This window comes from Desmodus rotundus, chromosome 11 (assembly GCF_022682495.2).
Source record: "Desmodus rotundus isolate HL8 chromosome 11, HLdesRot8A.1, whole genome shotgun sequence".
In the NCBI taxonomy this organism is placed as follows: Eukaryota; Metazoa; Chordata; class Mammalia; order Chiroptera; family Phyllostomidae; genus Desmodus; species Desmodus rotundus.
In genome coordinates this window covers 93,009,518-93,029,116 of record NC_071397.1, presented here as the reverse complement: position 1 = coordinate 93,029,116, position 19,599 = coordinate 93,009,518, and the positions used below count along the sequence as shown (strand labels likewise).

Below are 19,599 nucleotides of genomic sequence, written 5' to 3'. Positions count from 1 at the left end.
AAAGGAGACCAGTTTTGTTTAATGTAGCACTAGGCAAACTGTGTGTAACACAGGGTCAGTAATTCGCAAGAGAGTGGAGAGCAGGGTTCGAACACAGTGATGTGATAGTGAATTGCAGTGTTATTAGTTTCCACTCAGATTTTGAAGGAAAGCAAAAGGACAGGAAGCAAGGTACCACTCATGGAATGGTGACTCTGCCTGGGTGATTCCCAGTGAGAGGCCTCTTCCAGGTGTATTTAGATCTTTTTTTAAATTAAAAATTTCATGAGCCTTACTAATGTGCATTCTGCTTTCACCCTGTGCTAGCCTCACTCTGTTAATCAACATCCTAGTTCAAGTTCAAGACTGCTGTACACACACACACACGTGCGTGCATGCACGCAAAAAATTTTTGCTAAAAGATACTACATCTCTGAAAGGAGAGTGAGCCAGGAGTTCTGGGCTATGAGTGAGAGCAAGCCTAGAGGGAAATGTTAGTAATAAAATCTCAGCTTTCTCCTGGTTTTGATTCAAGTTTTAGACAAAAGCAAGCCCATGCTAGTTTGGTGTTTCCATGTATACCTGTTTTGAGGTAGTCTTTTCTTAGTTAACTGGAAGTCATGCCCTAAGCGAATGGCATGGCTACCTGGCACAGAAGTGGCACTGTCTTGTACTGAGATGCAGAAAGAAAAATTAGAGAATGTGTCTTTCTCTGCTTTCTAAGTGATTGCAGAGAGAAAGGGGAAGCAACCACCTTGTAGTTATTGGGGAGCAGGAGATCCCAGGGAAGGTTTTACTAAGGCCTCCCACAGCTCACAACATGCAGACTTTTCAGGGGATCGCCATCACAGGGAGCAGACCCAGGGGCTGTTAGGGCCACTGCAGAGCCCTTTTGCAACATGCAGTCGGCTAGGACTCTTAGTCAAGCTCATTCATTGGTCCGATCATTTAAATCTCTAACCCACCGGCACGTTAGCATTAAACTTGCTTTGTAATTATCCACATATGAACTGTTTCTATACAGCTTTAACTAAAATAATTTCTTACATTTCTTAAATGTCAAGCTTGTGAAGCTTGTAAAAAGTCTTATGGTTGACACTACAGGGGATCGCAGTGCCTTAGAATCACATCTCCGACAACTGGACAAAGCCCTGGATGACAGCCGCTTTCAGATGCAGCAAACCGAAGATGTCATTCGCAGCAGAACTCCCACGGGACCAGAGCTGGACACCAGCTACCGAGGCTACGTGAGTATCCTGACCTTGGGGATCCAGACAGGTTCCTGGAAATCATGGTTGTGTGACAAAGAACAATTTGTCTGGGGCACGAGGGCTGTCTGAGCTCACCGAACACCACGCTGCCCTTGAACTCACAGGCGTGGATGTGCAAAACATAGCCCTGTTAGCAGCTTACCTTTTGAGTCAAACTGGACCACATTCAAGCCCACTACCCTGCTGTAATGACCAGCCTGCTCCGTGACACAGAGAACTCAGTGAGATCCATTTATGTGAAAGCAACAAAATGCTTTGGTTCCCAAAAGTGATTAGGCGCTTGTCCAAATTCAGCTAATAATGTTTGGACCACGGTTATCCTTGGAGCAGCAGATTTTAGCTAATAGATTTACTGACAGGGAATTCATTTAGTTCTTTTCCTGGGTTGATTGATTCACTGGATGGCCTTGGAAATGTTTTTACCCTCCATTTTTAGTATGCTCGTTCTGCAGAAAACAACCCTAACAAGAGGAATTTGTGGAAAAGATGGTACGGGATTGTGAATGTTACTGCTCCTTTTTTTTTTTTTTGAAGCTCTTAGGAAAGTATATAATGACTTTATTTGCTATTCTCAAGTTACTGACCAAATTAATTTTTCCCAGAGAACCGCCTATTATCCTATGCATATTTAAGTAAGAGAATCTGAAAGTACCTATCTTCCATGCCTCATATCTTCTTTTCTCACCCCAAAGATTTCCTAGTAAAATGACAGGAAAATTAATTTCCAGAAGTCTAATAACAACTCACCCAATACTGCTTTTTGAAACCAGAGAAGAGAACCATTCTAGTTACATATGCTGATGTTCATATCCTCATGATTACAGAAAAGTGATCCATCATGAGTTTACTTCCTGTCCAATCTGACCTATTATACTGACTTCTATTATAGTGAAACCTCTTTTTTTTTTTTTTAAACATAATACCATTTCCTGAAGACCATGCTGGCATCGCTGAGATTATACTCAGCCTCAGTCAAAAGCCATCAAAGTTACTTAATAGCAGTGTGATTTGTGAAAGGATTTGAAAGATAACTTTATGGTCAGTATAGTAGGAGTGCCTTGAAATGATCTGTTCTTTTAATCTTTGAATACTGTGCATACTAAATGGGGAGTTGGAAGCTTCTCCTTTGATGTTAGAATTTATTCCCTTATTACCCATTAAACAAGGCTTAATTCTCACGAAACAGCTGGTTTTAATACTGCTTTATGATTTTAAGTATTTTAAGTATTTAATGCAAAAAATGTTCCTTTGAGATTTGTGGTAATATTATTGTTTCCACTTTTCGGCTTAAGAAAGAGGGAGCAACCTGCCAGAAATTTTGTAATGTAATACCAGCTGAGGGCTCTGAGTTTAAATCCAAGATGGGTTTAGTCTGCCTTGATTCATAAATTTCAAAGAAATTTTCAGGACTTCTCATGCAAAATCACATATGCAAAACCACATAACACAGTCTCCCAGGCATTACTTTATGTAGTTATGAAGGTGTCACATGTTTAAGAAGCATGTTTTTGAACTTGACCTCATTTTGGCAGAGGGGCACAGAGGAGTAAAACACAGCCACTGTCCTTTTTGCGGAACTACAAAGTTACGTGCTCCAGAAGTTCCTGCACTCGTGGGAATGTGAAATTCTGGTGACCGGGCCTGTTTTCTGTGTCTGAACAGATGAAGCTGCTGGCCGAGTGCAGCAGCAGTATAGACTCAGTGAGGAGGCTGGAGCACAAGCTGAAGGAGGAAGAGGAGAATTTTCCCGGCTTTGTCAACCTGAACAGTACTGAAACCCAGACAGCGGGTGAGTGAGCGCTGCCCAGGTCAAGACCCAGTGAAATGCAAGATTCAGAAGGACTTTGCTGCACCCAAGTGTTGCTTACCTCATTCCACCCTTTTCTCTCCTGAGACCTTCTCTTTGGGTTCCAGTGATCTGTGACAGAAAAGGGCAGTGTCCCATCTATTTTGAAACACTGTCTCTAACATCCCTGGTCAGGTGTTTTCTACGTATGCTCTCTGAGTCCTGTAGCAGAAAGAAATCAAGAATCAAATGTTATCTTCATTCATGCCCAGTAGAATTACTTTTCTTTCTGTTGCTCTTGAAAGTCAGCCACCAATGCATGTTTCAAGCATTTCCTGAACATGGTACGTGGCAGAAAATGCCTTGCCATGGTGTGTACATCATGTCTTGCCAGGTGTGATTGACCGGTGGGAGCTCATCCAGGCACAGGCCCTGAGCAAGGAGCGGAGGATGAAACAGAACCTCCAGAAGTGGCAGCAGTTCGGCTCCGACCTGAACAACATCTGGACCTGGCTAGGGGCGACGGAGGAGGAGCTAGAGCAGCTACGGCGCCTGGAGCTCAGCACTGACATCCAGTCCATCGAGCTCCAAATCAGAAAGCTCAAGGTAAGCTGCCCTGGGCCTTTCCCATGTGGCCAGACAAAATGCTGCCCCTAGGGTGCCTGGGCAGATGGAGCCACGAGCTCTAGCTGTGCTGCTGTGATATGGCCATGGGGATATTATCAGCACAAGGGCCCAAATGCTCTCCTATCTCCCCCCAGCCATCCCTAATGAGTGTCTATAGAGAAGGTTTAGAAAGGCAGAAAGATGGACCATGTTGTAGAAGCAGCCCCCCAAGTAAATAATCATGTATGGTTTGATGACTTGGTATTTTTAAAGGATTGCTTAAAATTTTATGAACCATCCAGGTACCTCTAGGATCTATTTCACCTCTTCTAAGGGAAATCAAGATATCATTACCAGGTTCCTACAAGTCTCTATCCAGAGATGGAGATAAATCCTCTCCGAGACTTTATCTGTGCGAGTTTGTGGAGACCTAATGAAGTCAATTGACATTGTGCATTCTGTAGAACTTCTGAAATAGTCTACAGTAGTGGCAGAAGCAATTTCCCCTTGTAATGAATAAAACAAGACAAAATGTGGCGTGATTGTGACAAAACACCTGACATTTTCCGAATGCATGTGGTACATGAGATAACTTCCTTTAGCTCCATCTCTGGATCTTAGAAACCCTCCTTAGCCCAGCTGTTGAAATGCACTGATACGTGTAGACTTTTGTACTGTGGTTTCTTTTTAACAGCTCTTTGGATTCTGTCTTTTTGTTTGGAGAACATCAAGGTGTGTTGTTGCGCAGAATGCACCTACCCAGACTCTCCAGGCTCGAAGGATTAAGCACCCTGCTTTTGTGTCTCTCTGATTTCAGCGTCTGCTGTTTATCTGGGGGTGATAGTTTGGGAGCTTGCTTTGGTGGTGGTTGTATTTTAAATTTTCAAACAGAGAAATGAGCCTTTGCACCAGCCCCATCAATTTCAGCATGAAGTGTCAGATGAGAGATGCAATTTACATTATCTGGATTATAAAATGCTTTTTTCTCTAGAGTACTTAAATTCCTTCAGTATCTCTCTGGGAAAATGTAAGGTAGTGTTGCATTGAAACCAAATTCCTTACAAAGGCGATAAAGCAAATGCTGGCCAGAGCCTGAGACCTAAGCAATCGGCCTGTATGACACACACATACAAAACACCCTCTCCCTAACCTGTCCCCTGAATCCTATCTGTTTTCTGAGGATAAATCTGTTGAATAACCAAGTGTCTTTCCAAAGCGTCTCTGGATCTTATACTATCTCTGTGGTTGAAACTGTATTCAGTAGGTTAAGAATCTATTGAAGACTGAAAATTAAGACAAATAGGAAACATCACAGAAACGTGAGAAATCGCAGGAAACTGTAGCCTGGGTAGATGGCATTTGCAGGATCGCTCACCCTAACCTGACCTAGAGCTCTTTGAGCGGTACCCAGCTGCTCAATTATTAGTATTGATCATGTGCTCAAGTTCCTGGAATTTAGTTCTAGATTTTTAGGAAATGAACAAAGTAAAAAATCGGTTGTCTGTTGTGTGTGTGTGTGTCTCTATAATCAAATTCAATCGGTTAGCTGATGAAATAGCCAATTCATTCTCTTAACCATCACAGGAAGGTGGCCTATGACATGGGCAGTGTCCTCGGCCTATGGGCCACTCTCTGTGCCCGCGGAGTCAAAATAGGTGGAGGCCAGGGCCTGGGAATCTGCTTTCTTACCAAGCTTCCCATTTTATTCTTATGCCCAGAACTTTGAGTAGCGTTGGTCTATTGAAATGGGATTCTTAACACTAGGATAAAAGCGCATTTCCTCCTGCTCAGAACCACTGGAGCCTGGTTTTGTTTTGTTTTGTTGTTAAAATCCCATGCTGGAGGTGGAGTTCATCACACTTCTTATTTCAGGGTCATGGTTGCTTCCTGCAAAGTTCCTCTTATTTTTATGTATATATCCTCCCCTCCACACACTGCTTCTTAATCCTCATTCCTCAAACCCATGGCAACCATTCTGAAATATCTAATGAGTGTTCTTTATTTTTAAAGAGTTTATTTACTTTTTTTTTTTTGACAGAGGGGAAGGGTGGGAGAAAGAGGGAGAGAAACAACAATGTGTGGTTGCTTTCCATGCACCCCCTACTAGGGAGCTGGCCTGCAACCCAGGCATGTGCCCTGACTGGGAGTCAAACCAGCGACCCTTTGGTTTATAGGCCAGCGCACAATCCACTGAGCCACACCAGCCAGGGCTAATGAGTGTTCTTTGTTCCTGTGTATTCGTGAAAAAGGTAGATTTATGTGTGTGCACATGAATTTTAAATTATAGAAATGCTGTTGCTTTGCACACATCCTTCTGTTTCCAACTCTTTTGCTCAACATTGTATTTTATTGAGATCTATTTGTCTTGTCAAGTGTACATCTAATCCATTTCCTTTAACTGCAGTGTGGTACTCAGTGGTGTGAACTCACTGCATCTTATCTAGCCATCCTGTTAAGGCCAGCTTTAATTAATGGATCTTTTTATTTGGGTGAGGCATTTCCAAGGTTAAACATTTTTGTCACTATTTTCCTTGTGTGGTTGTTCTTCTTTCTCCTTCCAGGAGCTCCAGAAAGCTGTGGACCACCGCAAAGCCATCATCCTCTCCATCAACCTGTGCAGCTCCGAGTTCACCCGGACTGGCAGTGAGGAGAGCCAGGCTCTGCAGGATCGCCTGTCCCAGATGAACGCACGCTGGGACCGGGTGTGCTCCCTGCTGGACGAGTGGCGGGGTCTGCTCCAGGATGCCCTGATGCAGTGTCAGGTCCGTGGGGCTCTGGGCGGGCCATGCTCCAGAGTCAAACATTTCCCGTGTAGCCAAGTCTGTGACTTGATTTGTCAAGGTCACTAGAAGGGCGCAATTGCTCCCTAAAGTCAATATTTGAATGAGATAATATTGTGCCCACACTTTTCCTTTTATTGGAGACTTTTTACATGTGAACTGGGGTTCAAAGCAGCTAGACCCCATCTTCTATCCAGCTACCAAGAGACTGTTTTCACAAGTTTATCTCAGCCCCACTGTTCTTCCTTCTACTCATTCACTGTATTCATTCACTCAGCAGCTCTTTACTGAGCACATAGGAAGAGAGTTCTTGAACATCGAAGTGAGCATTACAAATGCTTGCTCATTCATTCATACCACATTGGCCGAGGGTCCACTGTCTGACAAATACTACACTAAGCAGTGAGGATACAGCACAGCCTCTACTTTTTTGGGGGGGAAACAGACAATAAAAATGCAACTAATTGGTTAACCAAGATCCTTATAATTGTTGATAAGAAGAGTTGAGAAAAGCCACTTTGGGAGAGTGGTTAGGGAAGTCCTAAGGATCTTTGAGCTGACATTGGAAGGATGTGTCCATGAAGGAGATAGAACAAGTGGAAAGGGCTCCATGTCTTTAAGGACCGAAGAGAGGCCAGTGTGATCAGAATGCAACAGAGAGGCCAGGAGTGAGAAGAAAGATCAGGACAGTGGTCAGGAATGAGATCACCAGGGCGTTGTATGTCCTGGCCAGGAGTTCGGATTGTGTTCTGAGCACGAAGGGAAGCCCTTCCGGGGTGTGAAGCCTGCTTTCCAGATTTACATGTGCACCAAGAGCACCTGATCCTTGAAAGCAGGTACCCAAGCTGTTGTTTCAACCTTGCAGCCACTCCTAGTACAGTGCCTTCCGCATTGGAGATCCTCAGGCACTTTACATTGAATAAATGAATGAACAAATGGATGGATGAAGGACGTAAGGGGTGGGGTTCAGGCTTTAAAATATGGAAAGATCTGAATTCGGGGAGAAAAGAAGGGAGCAGAGTTGCCTCTTTCCAAGCTATATAATAGCCCTAGAAATTTCTCTAGTATCTTTTATTTTGGACCCATTTTCCTTGTCTAAATTTACCCTCAAGTAATAAATTAGATGCTTTTGGTAAGAATGCGAACTCAGATAATTACCAGAGTGCAAGTATCTTCCTCAGAAAGGAGTTGTGTCTAAGATCTTAAAACCAACGTACTTTTGCCGTTTGCGTTTCCACATTTTGTGCACATCATATGTGGAATCGTTATGCCCGTGGTGCATAGTCATTATACCCATGTATTCTGCACATCCTTATTTTTCCCTCAAAAATTTGAGCAAAAATGTGTGCATCGTAGATGGCAAAATACAGTATCTGTGCCGGTGGTAGCAGTTGTAAAAAATGGAAATTTAAGCTGCGAGGGAAGGAAACATCTATTATTCAAGAAGGTTGTATGCTCTCTGGTTTTTGCCTAGGATTTTCATGAAATGAGTCATGCTTTGCTTCTTATGCTGGAGAACATTGACCGAAGGAAAAATGAAATTGTTCCTATCGATTCTCACCTCGATGCAGAGATACTTCAGGACCATCACAAGCAGCTTATGGTAAGACGTGTGAACTCAGGCGGCCTCTGGTCATTTTTAGCCTCCATCCATTTCATTTTCAGAAAAGGAACGTAGGTGGTACTGTTTTTTATCATTTTAGTTATAGTCTCTAAGTTAACTTTACTTTATCTCCTCGGTTTTCCAATTTTTGTGAAACAAACAGGCATAGGAGATGGCATAGACTAGCTTTAAAATCTGATCCTAAAGTCCTTGCTGAATTGCAGAACTCTTAGAGGTTTTAATCTTAATTAATTAGTTTTTATTAAAGCAGGTCTTTGGTGAATTACACTTATTTTTAATTTAAACTGTATTTGTTACATCTGTGTCCCAAAAGTATATAAGTGGTTTATAAGTGTACCAAACTCATCATTAACCTTGACACCGAGTTTTCTGTAAGTTAAGGCAAGAGGGAACTGTGATGAGCTCACTTATTTTTATTATCTGACAAAAAGAAAGCATGCCAGTTCTCAAGGAGCAAGAAACTTTTTCTAGCACTAAATATAAAAGGAAACTCGCAGAACCTGTGTAGATTCGCTATACAAAGGCCTTTGGACAATATAATGTATAGTGCACTAAGTGACCTTCTAGAAGATAAAGAAGCATATTTGCGTTCCATTAGGGGGAAATGATTTGAATTTTGTGTCTTTCTGTATTTTTAAAATGCTATTTCTTAACATTTAACACTCAGCTAACCTTACCAACAGAATGGGTAGCTTTTAGTTCAGCACCATACAGGTCTTAGAGGAAAGAGGAAATAACTAGGTGACTGCATTCGCATTAGACCTTTGACCTCAGGCTTAGGTGGTGAATGATACACCACCCATATCTCTTTTAAAACTCTCGAACAGATATCAGAGTACATCTAGACACACTTGAGGTTTGCTGTACTTATGGTAATGTTTCACTCTTCTTTTTAAAAGAATATCTTCTGTCTCATTAGCAGAATACTTTATATTTTAAGTACTTTCACATATACTTACTAATTTGAACCTTCCATGAATACTTACAGTGGACCAGGCAGGAAATAGTATCATCATTTTACCAAAAAGGAGAAAACTCACATCAGAAAAGTTCAGGAGTCATACAGAATATTTTTGGCAGAGGCAAGATTAGAACACAGGTCCCTGACTCCCAAAAGCCGTGGGCAGCTGTGTCCTTCCTCAAGTGAGCACAACATTCTGATGCTCGGGGGTAATTCCCCCGTGAGCTAGAGTGCTATCATTCTGCACCTGAGAGACTTTCTCCAATCATCAAAAATTCTTAGAAAAATATTTCTTACACAGCAAATAAGGCATGAGCTATTGGAATCCCAACTCAAAGTGGCCTCACTGCAAGATATGTCTTGCCAACTGTTGGTGAATGCCGAAGGCACAGACTGTTTAGAAGCCAAAGAAAAAGTCCACGTGATTGGAAATCGGCTCAAACTTCTTTTGAAGGAAGTCAGCCGTCACCTTAAGGAGCTGGAGAAGTTATTAGACATGTCAAGCAGTCAGCAGGTAAGCTCTAAGCAGACATCCCTGTGTAGCATTTCTTCCAGGGTACCACAGAAACATTATCTTTATTCATTTTAGACAGTCTGAATGCAGCGCTTGTCAGAATGGGCACTCCATCACAGCTCCTGCAAGTCGTGTCTCAAAACAAAAAAAGGGACCCATAAATTTGTATAATAAAACACTGCTTGTCATTCCATTATATCCAAGAGACCTCCTGTCATTGTTACTGCTGACTGACTGACTATTGCGGCATTTTATTTTACCTTGTTTATTTAAGAAGTCACATATTTTCTCTAACGTGGCTATGATAAATCACAACCGATCGCTGCGTAGGATTCAACCTAGAAGGTTGAATTCATTCCCCTGGCATAAACAGCAATTACTTCATAGAAAATGTCCTCTGCCCATTTATTTTTTAGTTGCTTCTTCTATCTGCAGCATCACGGTAGTGGTGTTGGTTTGGAGAAATGCCTTTGCAGGTACAGACCCGCTGGGTAAAACTTCGTCCAGCTGTGAAATACCATTGTGAACACACAAACACTTTGCCCTCCTTTAAGAAAGTCAAAGAACGGTCGAGTCCAAGCGACAGCAGTGCTGAAAATAGTCCCACTTCCCTGGCGCTAAGAGTCTCCTCGGTGGCTCTCCTTTGTTTCCAATTCAAATGGATCGGTTTCTCTGGCCTGAGCGAGCTGAAGCTCTAAGGCAGATTCCTTCACCTCCTCCGCTTCAACTCATTCACATCCACGTCACTAAGAATTAATAAAGAAAAGAAAGCATAGTGATAACAATCCTATAGCTGTATTTCCCAAAACGGACAAACTTAGCATCCAGGAAAGCCCAGTACACTTGAAGGACTAGGTTCTTCTTGTAGCTGTCTGATTCTGTGCTTCCCAAAGAATGAATGAATGGTCTGATTTTTAAGAGGGATGGAAGGGGGTGAGGTGGGAAACATATTGTGTGTCGTAGGGCTCTCATGGCTCTGGGACATGGAGTCATCAAAAGAATCTATTTCCTCCACAGGATTTGTCCTCCTGGTCTTCTGCTGATGAGCTGGATACCTCGGAATCCGTGAGTCCTACATCAGGAAGAAGCACCCCAAACAGGCAGAGCACGGTAACTGTCCACTGGTCATTGGCCCATGGGAGGGGACACCAGGGAGTGACAGTATCTATACCTACCAGGGTCCGCAGGCTCTCCCCTCACCCCAAAGCAAGAGCCCCCATACAGAAGGGATTGCCACAGTGACACAGTGAAGTGCTGTTTCTGCATCCCTGCCATGGGCCCTCACCACCGGCACTCAGGAACGGAAAAGAGCGGCTCTGTTTTTCAAGTGAATCAGGGCTCGAAGTGTCATTGGTACACAGGGAGACAAATTATCTCTTTTGCTCCAAGGGCCATCTCTAGAACCATACTTGCTGATCCCTTCGGTGGCGCTGTCCTTCAGACCGCCACTGCCATCATCCACCTAAAAAAATAGACTCCACTGGAAAGGGGGCCTCAGCCAAAGGTGGACAGAAGCATCTCACAAAGCCGCTGAATTTGTAGGATAAGCGGAGGTTCTGTTGACTCTCAAGCAAAGAAGCTCCTGAGTGGTCCTGAAGGTTTTCAGAGACTGTGCTGCCCGCCGCCACAAGGCCCTTGGGGGCTGCTGCCTCTGCGGCACACAGAAGCAAATTCGGCCCCCGCCACCCTCTATACCTTGATTTCTCTGTGTAATTAGAAGCTTGTTTTTGTTATTTTTTTTGTCCTGCTTTATGATTATATTCATTTTTGTTACCATCCCATTTCTCTTAGTTTTTAGAAGTATTGATTTCATTTGTATTTTTTTGTGATAAACCCTTAAGTTCTATGCTGATAAATGTTATGACCTTTTTTAGGATTTTTTTTTTTTACTACATTCACTAGTTTCCTTATAGATCCTAGTTTAAGAATGTGAAGGAATACTGGCTTTTCAATTCAAATTTTAGCCTTTCTGTAACTTGAGTATTTAAATTGTTGGGTCCTCATCATTCTACAAAGAAAAATTTCATATTACCGTTGTTATTGTTTTTTACCCATCAAGAATTTTAGTACTGTTTTGGTGTTCTAGAAGATAAAAAAAAAAATGTGGTGTGGCATGGTATATTGAACTTTATTTTGATCGTGAGTAAATACAGAGATTCTTGGCTAGCACGCGTCACATTAGTTTCTACCGCAAAAAGTGGAGGAAATTATACCCACTGCGGTGTGGGCTTTCAAACCCCAATTTATGTTCCTTTAATGACAAATAGCACAGATGTAAATTCATGTCATTTTTCCTACAAAAGAAAAGCCAGTTTCCTTAATCGTGGATACTGATCATTTTGTTTGATTTGTTTTCCCTTTGCCGCACTTTTAGTTTAATTTTCATCAGTAGCTTGTCTTTATTTGCCTGGACTGAACATTCTTCTTTCTTTACCCCTGTTCATTGCAAACAGCCACGAGGCAAATGTAGTCTCTCACAGCCTGGACCCTCTGCCAACAGTCCACATAGCAGGTACCTTATTCTCCTGGTTTCCACACTGTTCTAGAACTCCAAGAGGATGATGAAAATTGCCCGCGATTTTGGTAGGCCCATGTGGGGTCTGCCTCAGGGTAGTTGAGAAATTATTCATTTCGGTATACATACTTTCCTGATAAATTGGAAGAGAAGTTTTCTCAGTGGAAAGTATAAGTGAATCTCAGAGTGTAATATTTGGACCCCGCCAAAATTGTGGTTAATGTTGCACAGGCCGTTGGTACTTTTCAACCAATGGCTTTCCTTGAGCACCTAGGATTTGGTACAACCGGTGGCATAGCTGCTATTTGAGTTGCGGCAGAGTTTTATCATCCTCTTTGTTTCTAGATTTTACAATAAGACACGTATTCGATCAATGAATTATTTTATCATTTCCGGAACCCACAAGTCTGAATAAAATATACTAACATCCCCAGCTTTTTATTTTATTTTCATGTTTTATCCAGATTGTGGGTTTGGGATTCTCCAAATGGCACGTCCTAATTTGGTACTATTTGAAATTTATAAACACCTTACGTCCTCTGCTTCCCCTAAAATCTCTCCTCAGCCCACACACTCAGTCACTCACCTTCCTGACACTCCGCGAGCTTTCACTCTGCAAATGAGCAGCCAGCCCCCCTGCCGGGCACCCCCCACCCAGAGCCTGCTCACCCGCCACTCTGTGCCTCACGCCCAGCTGCCACTGGCCCCTCATTTCTGCAGTTAGCGGCGCTTTGCCTTCTTCATTGTTGGTGTGATGTCTGTGCTCCCCCCCGCCCTCTCTCTAATCAGTGCCTGCTTCCCCAGACAGCTGTCTAAACATGCAAATACCGTCCTCGGAGCTGATTTTTCATTCCACTCCCAAGCAGTTTACTGTTCAAGTAGTTTGCCCCTCTGGAGACTTACCACCACTGAGCTGGAATCAAAGTGCCTGGAAGGAAGGTGGGGGATGAGGAAGTGTAGGACCGTGAACAACCCCTGAGTAATAGCCATGGTTTTCCAGCAGGAGGGGCTGGAGAGACTGGCTCTTCCCTTTGGTCGCTCCCACTCAGCTGAAGTAGTGCAGAATGTGTTGGGATGTGCTTTCTGGGTTTAAGCCTCCCTTTGCTATGTTTTTGGGGGTTTTTTCTTTCCCTTTAGTTTGCTTTACAGACAGGTTTTTTTTTTTTTTTTTGGCGGGGGGTGGGGGTGGGTAAGGGGTGTCTGGTCCCTAACAAAATATCAGTAATGAAATATGGAGAAAAACCCACAAGGATTTTCGAAGGTGGTGATGGACCTCTACAGGTACTCTGGTGTTTGTTAGGCCCCTACAAGAAAAAACGATCATTCCACAGACAGATCACTGTTTTATATGGTCCATCTTCTCCACAAAAGTTTCCAGCATGTCACGAGCATATTGCTGTGGAGCATCCTTTTAGGACACCAGAGATCAATTCTTTGGTTGCATCAATGATGCTAATGAGAAAGGGGAAAGTTCTTACATCATGCAACACCAGTAGCAACCACCTGTAGGCTTACAAATACTGCACCGATCTGCTCCCCCCAGTTATTCCAGACAGCCGCCCGGGTTTCCTACAAATGCCAAAGGCATTGTTTCTTAGGGCAGAAAGTGCCACAACATGTCTTCTAATGGGACTTTGCAGCTGGGACGACCACCTTCTCATGGTGACATCAGCAAGGCGCTTTTCAGCTCTACTCTGTCCAGCGCTGTTGATTAACATCTTTCTGAGCACACAGCCCAAGTTTCCCTTTGCTGCTTAAAAGGACTGGAATACAAACGGTCTTCGCCTGAACTGCAAAGTTCATCAAACGCCTTGCCAGACAGGTTGTGGTTGAATATTCTTGGACTTCTTAACTCCTTGGCATCTCGATCTGAGGTGCACCCAACCTTGACGATGAAAGACAGAGTCTGCTGGGAAAGAATTAACTGCACTCACGATCCAGGCTGTCATGGTGTTCCTTTACACTGAGACTTGAGAGTACCTTGTGTTTGATCTTGCACTGGTCCAGCAAATTCGAAAGATTCTTGCAGAAGCACAAATAGTTTAGAATCTTGACCCCAGCAAGCTGCAATGGGAAAATGTTAGATTGTCTTCTTCCTGAGAGAGGAGAGAGGCTGAGTTGGAAAAAACTGGGTATTGATTTGAAGGGAGGGGTTCTCATATTCTTTTTGTTGTTTAAAGTCAGATATAAATAATACCAGTTGCTCTCTTTCTATATATTTCAGTTTAATTTTATGGTCACTGTTCTATGTCTTCTTACATAGATTCTAAGCCTACATATGGATTAGTGCTACCATGTTTAGGCCCTACGCCTACAAAATTAATACGATATAATCCCTACCGTTAAAAGACTGTCAATGTGTCAGAGTGAAGAGATTCTCTAAGTCAGTTACAAGAAGCTCCCCTAGACTCCTCAAATTATAAACATTTGAAAAATGTCTCTGCATACATTTATAACAACTATTCACTGTCTTTGAGATTAAATGTTTGAGAAGCATTCTTTTGAAGCAACATTTACAATGGTCCACTTGGTACTTTTTCTCCACTATTGACTGGGAGTTATCTAACCTGATCTCTAATAACTCTTCAAAACTCTGCTGCCGAGTCATTGAACTTGACAAATAGGAAGATTTTACTCCGATTTCCAGCAAGGCAAAGGAATAACTTGTCTGTAGTCTGGATAGAATGAGCTGATGACTTTATTCCAAAGCTTAGAATTGTGAAATACAGAATTCCCCAGGGCACCTTCGGTCTCTGGCACCTTCCACATGGAGAACTAAGACGGAATGAGAAGTGGCAAATAACTGGCTGAAACGTTGAAAGAGAGGGAAAAAAACACCTCATTTTAAAATGCGTTCAAGGTAGCCAAATGGAGTGAAGCAGACACGGCAGGGATTTTGCATGTACAGCAGGGCTTTACTGAAAACACTATTCAGTTCCTTGTGAAATTTTTCTTTTAAGTCTTTTCCTCCAGATTCCACCCTGGGGATCTATTTATTCAAAGCATTCAAAGAGCCTTAGGCTAAAGTGGTCTTGCCCATAGGGCAGGCCCCCCTGCCTGGGCTGAGGACAGGTATAGGGTAAAGCTCCAATTTGTTTCTTTTATAACATTTGAGCTACATATCCGAGTGTTTCCCGAGAACTGTCGCACTTTGGGAAACTCATCACTTCTTTGAAAGCACTGCTAGGAAATCAGGAATGGTTCCCAGGAGAAAAGGCCACAGCCAGCGAACCCCTGAGGGTCTGAGTCAGCACGCCCTTGCTTTCATGGTACAGGTAATAATACATTGCTGACACCAATTTAGCACTTAATGTGTTCTAAGCACTATGCTAAGCATTGTATACACCTGTTGCCTCGTTGAACTCACACCATCTCCTTGACGTGACCGTGTTCCCAATTTTACAGACAAGGACACACATGAAGGTTTAGGTGTACACCCAGGTCTGCCTGACTCTGGGGAAGTTCTAAATTGTCAACCATTCCCCTCCGGCAAAGGGCTGTTGGCAGATGGAACTTTAACAGTTCCAGGCCTTGGCTACCACAGGCTGTCCGAGGTAGCATGGGACCAGGCTACTCAGACTGGAATAAGAGGAGACTGAAATCCTAAACTGACTCTGCAAATGCATCTTCCGAACCACATATCCGTGGAACAAAGACCATGCACAGAAGAGCAGGCAACAAGATCCCAGACAAACTAGATAAGCCTCACAGCAAATTCCTGTGGCTGTACGGCCAGGCTTCGCTAACAAGTAACAAAACGAATTGCAGTCTTCCCTTGTGTTTGAATGGATGCTCAGAATGAACCCGTTTTATGTCCCTTCGTTGTGTAAAATTTTTGAGATGAGTCTTACTCTTTGTGCATGGTGGTCAGGCTTCTCGCATCTCTTGGTCATGCGTGCTTCCGTGTGGTGTGCCGTGATGTACAACTTTCTCCCCTACCCTCCCCCTTCCACCACTATATGTATTTTGGGGAAAGGGATGACACCACGCCTGGACAGTTATTGGCCCAGAAATTTGAATGAGTAAGGGGAGTGAGAAAAATAATGAAATAGGTATTTCCTTATGAGAATAAGCATATTTTTGCTGGGCCAAATTATCTCAAATAGCTCCATCGATTAACTTCCTTGATGAAGTTCCCACATTTAAGTTTTCCTTTATAGGCATAATATCAGCTGGCATCTCTTGTACTTATGTAATAAGGCCACTGGAGAATGATGAGTAACTATTGTCGTTATTCTTTCCCTTGTTGAATTTCCCAAGACTCTTGAGAGTGAGGTAACTGAGGTGATTTTAGGTCAATAGATAAATATTAAAAGCACCCTTTTACCCTGGTATCATTAGCCTGCTGGTATGAGAAGCTTTAAAACTTTGGGCATGTTGAAACCCTAATTATTGCCCCAAGGGGGTGGCATTTTTTTTTTCAGTAGATAAACTGGGCACTTCCAAGAGCAATCAACTGCCTGGAAGTCCCCTAAGAACTGTGTGTCCTCTTTGTCCCTACCTCAGCCCATTACCTCTCCGTAGGTAGGCATTCTTCAACCTCGGAAGACACGTGGTCATTAAACTTTAATAAGAAATGCTCTGATGCTGTTCAGTGTGCCATGTCCTTCAACAGGCACTGCAACGTATGAGCCCATATTCCAGAGATGGCGACCTTTCCAGTTGTTCTGAGGAGTGGACTAGTCAAGGGGCACCCCGTGTTTTGATCTTGATCTTTGGCTTAATTGCTCACAGAAGCTAATAATTGACAAGCAAGGGCTATTCAGCTCTGTCAGTGAGATTGTTTTGTCAGTTATGTGCATAAATCTACCCATCAGTAATGTCCTTAGGTGTTTCCTAAAAAAAAAAAAAAAAAAAAAAAAGCCAGAGATTGCTCTTGTTTTCTTTAAATGTTGAGTAGTGAGGAAATGTGGAGCTCTCTCTTGTGCTTTGGTTATAACTCATCCAGTGACAGGTGGGGACTGTTGTTTGCCAGGACACATTGTAAGGGAAAGGGAAAGGGATCTTGCAGAAAAATTCAACCCAGAGTTCATGGGAAACTATCCCATCCTTCTTAAGACAATTTAAGGGAAACCACTGAATTCCTAAACTGTCAGAGCCAGAAATATTTGAGGCTATTAGTGCGTCCTTGCTCTTTGCAAACGAGAAGCCTGAAGGCCAGAGCAGAGAGACTGTGTTGCTTGGCCAGGGTTGTGCCACAGTCTGCAAACAAAATGGCCTCCTGCCCGCGCACTGACTCGATGATCTGACTAACACCGTGAGGCCTTTATTTTCAACAAGAAACCACTCACTTCCAAACATTGCAGGATACAAATATGTTTCTTTTTTTTTCTTCACGTGAGGCGCCTGTGACATTCTTTAACTTGGATGGCCTTCATTCATGTCACCAAACAAAAAGCTTTGCAGAGCGTATGGTAGGCAGGGACTTTGGGCCCAGAGTTCCTGCTTGGTCTCTTCCTTTAATCATGGGATTTGGAGCAAGTCATTTACCCTCTCCATAGGGTCCAAATTCCGGGCGTTAAAATCCCAGGGTTGAAATCTTAATCTCGCCACTTGCCAGCTGTAAATCGCTCCTTACATCACCTCTCTGAGCTACCTATCCATCATCTGTAGAAAAAGATAACAAGCACCCCGAGGACTATTCTGGGGATTATGGGAGAGAACCCAAGATAAATGCTTAGTATGTTGCCTAGTAATTAGAAAAATAAATGTTAACTATCCTTAGCAATTTATCTGCAAAAGCAGGAGATGGATTTATTTACAAAAATAAAACTTGTCTACAAAACAACCTAATTTATCTACAAAAATTAGGTTATATACTCTCTAAGAGTGCTCGCCATGAAAATTTTATAATTAGAAAACTCAATAATTTCCTATTTTACCCTTCTATTGATAAGTACGTGACATTCTTCTTTTACTCTCTATTTCACAAAATACATGGATTTCCTGTTTGGCTCATTAGGAATAGCTCATTGGCCTTAGCTTGAGGGCCGTTAATCAGTTTGACCACTAGATGGTGATTGAATGCTTGTGGCCTCTCAGCTGGCAGAGTATTTATACTGACTAATTAGTAGAAGACATAAAATGTATAAAACACGGAACTTCCAAGCTGGAAGACAATCTAGTCTAATTTGGAGGCGTTGAATAAGAGGTTGGCGCTTACAGGTGATGTGAGTTGTTCCAGGTTACTCAGCTGTTAGTTGTAGTTTTCAGAAAAGAAACACAGTCCTAATTTAGGCCAGCGATTGTTTTTTCATTACATGTGGTAAAAACACAGTGGGGTATATGGCCACTCGGGGCTACAGAGGACCGGTCTGTTTGTTCCCCATATTTCTTTGATGGTTTAATAAAAGAGTTTTGAGTAGTCCAGCTGGAAACTTAGTGTTTTCAAAGGAGAAAAACATACAGAGTAACCAACACAGTTTTCACCCCTTTGAATTTCTCCAGTGGCCTCACATTCAATGCCCTTATCCTTGGTGAGACTACTACCGTTAGAGAACTTATACTAGGTGTGGGGGGATGTGTCTCCTTAGTACCCATTCTTTTTGCTCCCGCAGTGTTGTGTGTGTGTGTGTGTACAAAAACATTTCTTTGTAAAGTGTTTTACAAACATTTGTAAAAAAAAAACTCCTTTCTTCATCTTTTCTACTAGTAACCAAACATTAAAGGGTGAACACCCCACCCAGAAGCGACTTCCATATTCTATCTTCCACAGGTCATCTTTCTTATGAAATTGGAAATTCATGCTTAATCTCTAATGCACAGTGTAGTAGATAGGAAGATATAAATGTAGGTAGGAAAACATGGAACTTTGAGCAGAGGACCCTGCAGGATGACAGTCTGCCCTCCCCAGAAAAATTGTGTCTGCTTCTCAGACTCACAGCTGATTAAAAAAAAAAATAGGTTGAGCCCAGAGTCTGAGTCATACGGTAGTACTCTGTATGCCAACTCCACTGCCATCCTTGGTCATACAGTTTTGGAGCCCACCAATGTCAGGGCAGATGCTGATTCAGTGCAAGCTGAGACCAGGGTACTCTCTGAGATCAGTTAAGTTTTATGGGTCTGTGCAGAACGACTGGGGCCGTTCTCCTCCTCGCTGCATGGATATTGGCACTCCCCGGATGACTAGATGGAACACTTCATACGATTCTGACAGCAACTAATTTCGGCTAACGGTGCTCCTGGTAGTCTTTGACCAAAAATGTACTGCATCAAACATCCACATCTTAATTATCCCAGATCTACTTCGTTTATGCTGGTAGGATGTGTATAGAGCAATTATCTTTGTTGATGGGAAACATTTTACCAAATTAAGGGGTGGAATTTGATGTCAATTAGTTACCTTTAGTCGACTGACTAAATGTTAATTTTTCAACAGTATGGTTGCCAAGCAACTCTTCCATTGGTGGTGGGAGAAGGCCTGGGCACACCAGGGAAGGCTGGCAGCTAATCGTCAGGTTGGGTTGTGTTTGGCATGGTCCTTTAGCTTCCAGGAAGGTGAGGGAACTGAAAGCAGCATCCATCTACCAGTGAAGATATTTGAGTTGTTTCTGTCACTTTTTC

At 42.8% G+C, this 19,599-nt stretch overlaps 1 protein-coding gene across 3 annotated transcripts in view; it reads left to right on the top strand.

The window, feature by feature from the left end:
• Positions 1–19,599, top strand: part of SYNE1 (spectrin repeat containing nuclear envelope protein 1) — a 389,799-nt gene that overhangs the window by 369,245 nt on the left and 955 nt on the right. For 2 of the 3 annotated variants that reach the window (XM_045188911.3, XM_045188912.2), the window contains 8 exons: positions 1,084–1,226; positions 2,913–3,039; positions 3,431–3,642; positions 6,204–6,404; positions 7,897–8,025; positions 9,309–9,521; positions 10,539–10,631; positions 11,975–12,033. In XM_045188911.3, the coding sequence (XP_045044846.2) occupies positions 1,084–1,226; positions 2,913–3,039; positions 3,431–3,642; positions 6,204–6,404; positions 7,897–8,025; positions 9,309–9,521; positions 10,539–10,631; positions 11,975–12,033 (1,177 nt within the window). The remainder of the gene's footprint in view (positions 1–1,083; positions 1,227–2,912; positions 3,040–3,430; positions 3,643–6,203; positions 6,405–7,896; positions 8,026–9,308; positions 9,522–10,538; positions 10,632–11,974; positions 12,034–19,599) is intronic. The other variant, XM_053914376.1, reaches the window with a different exon arrangement.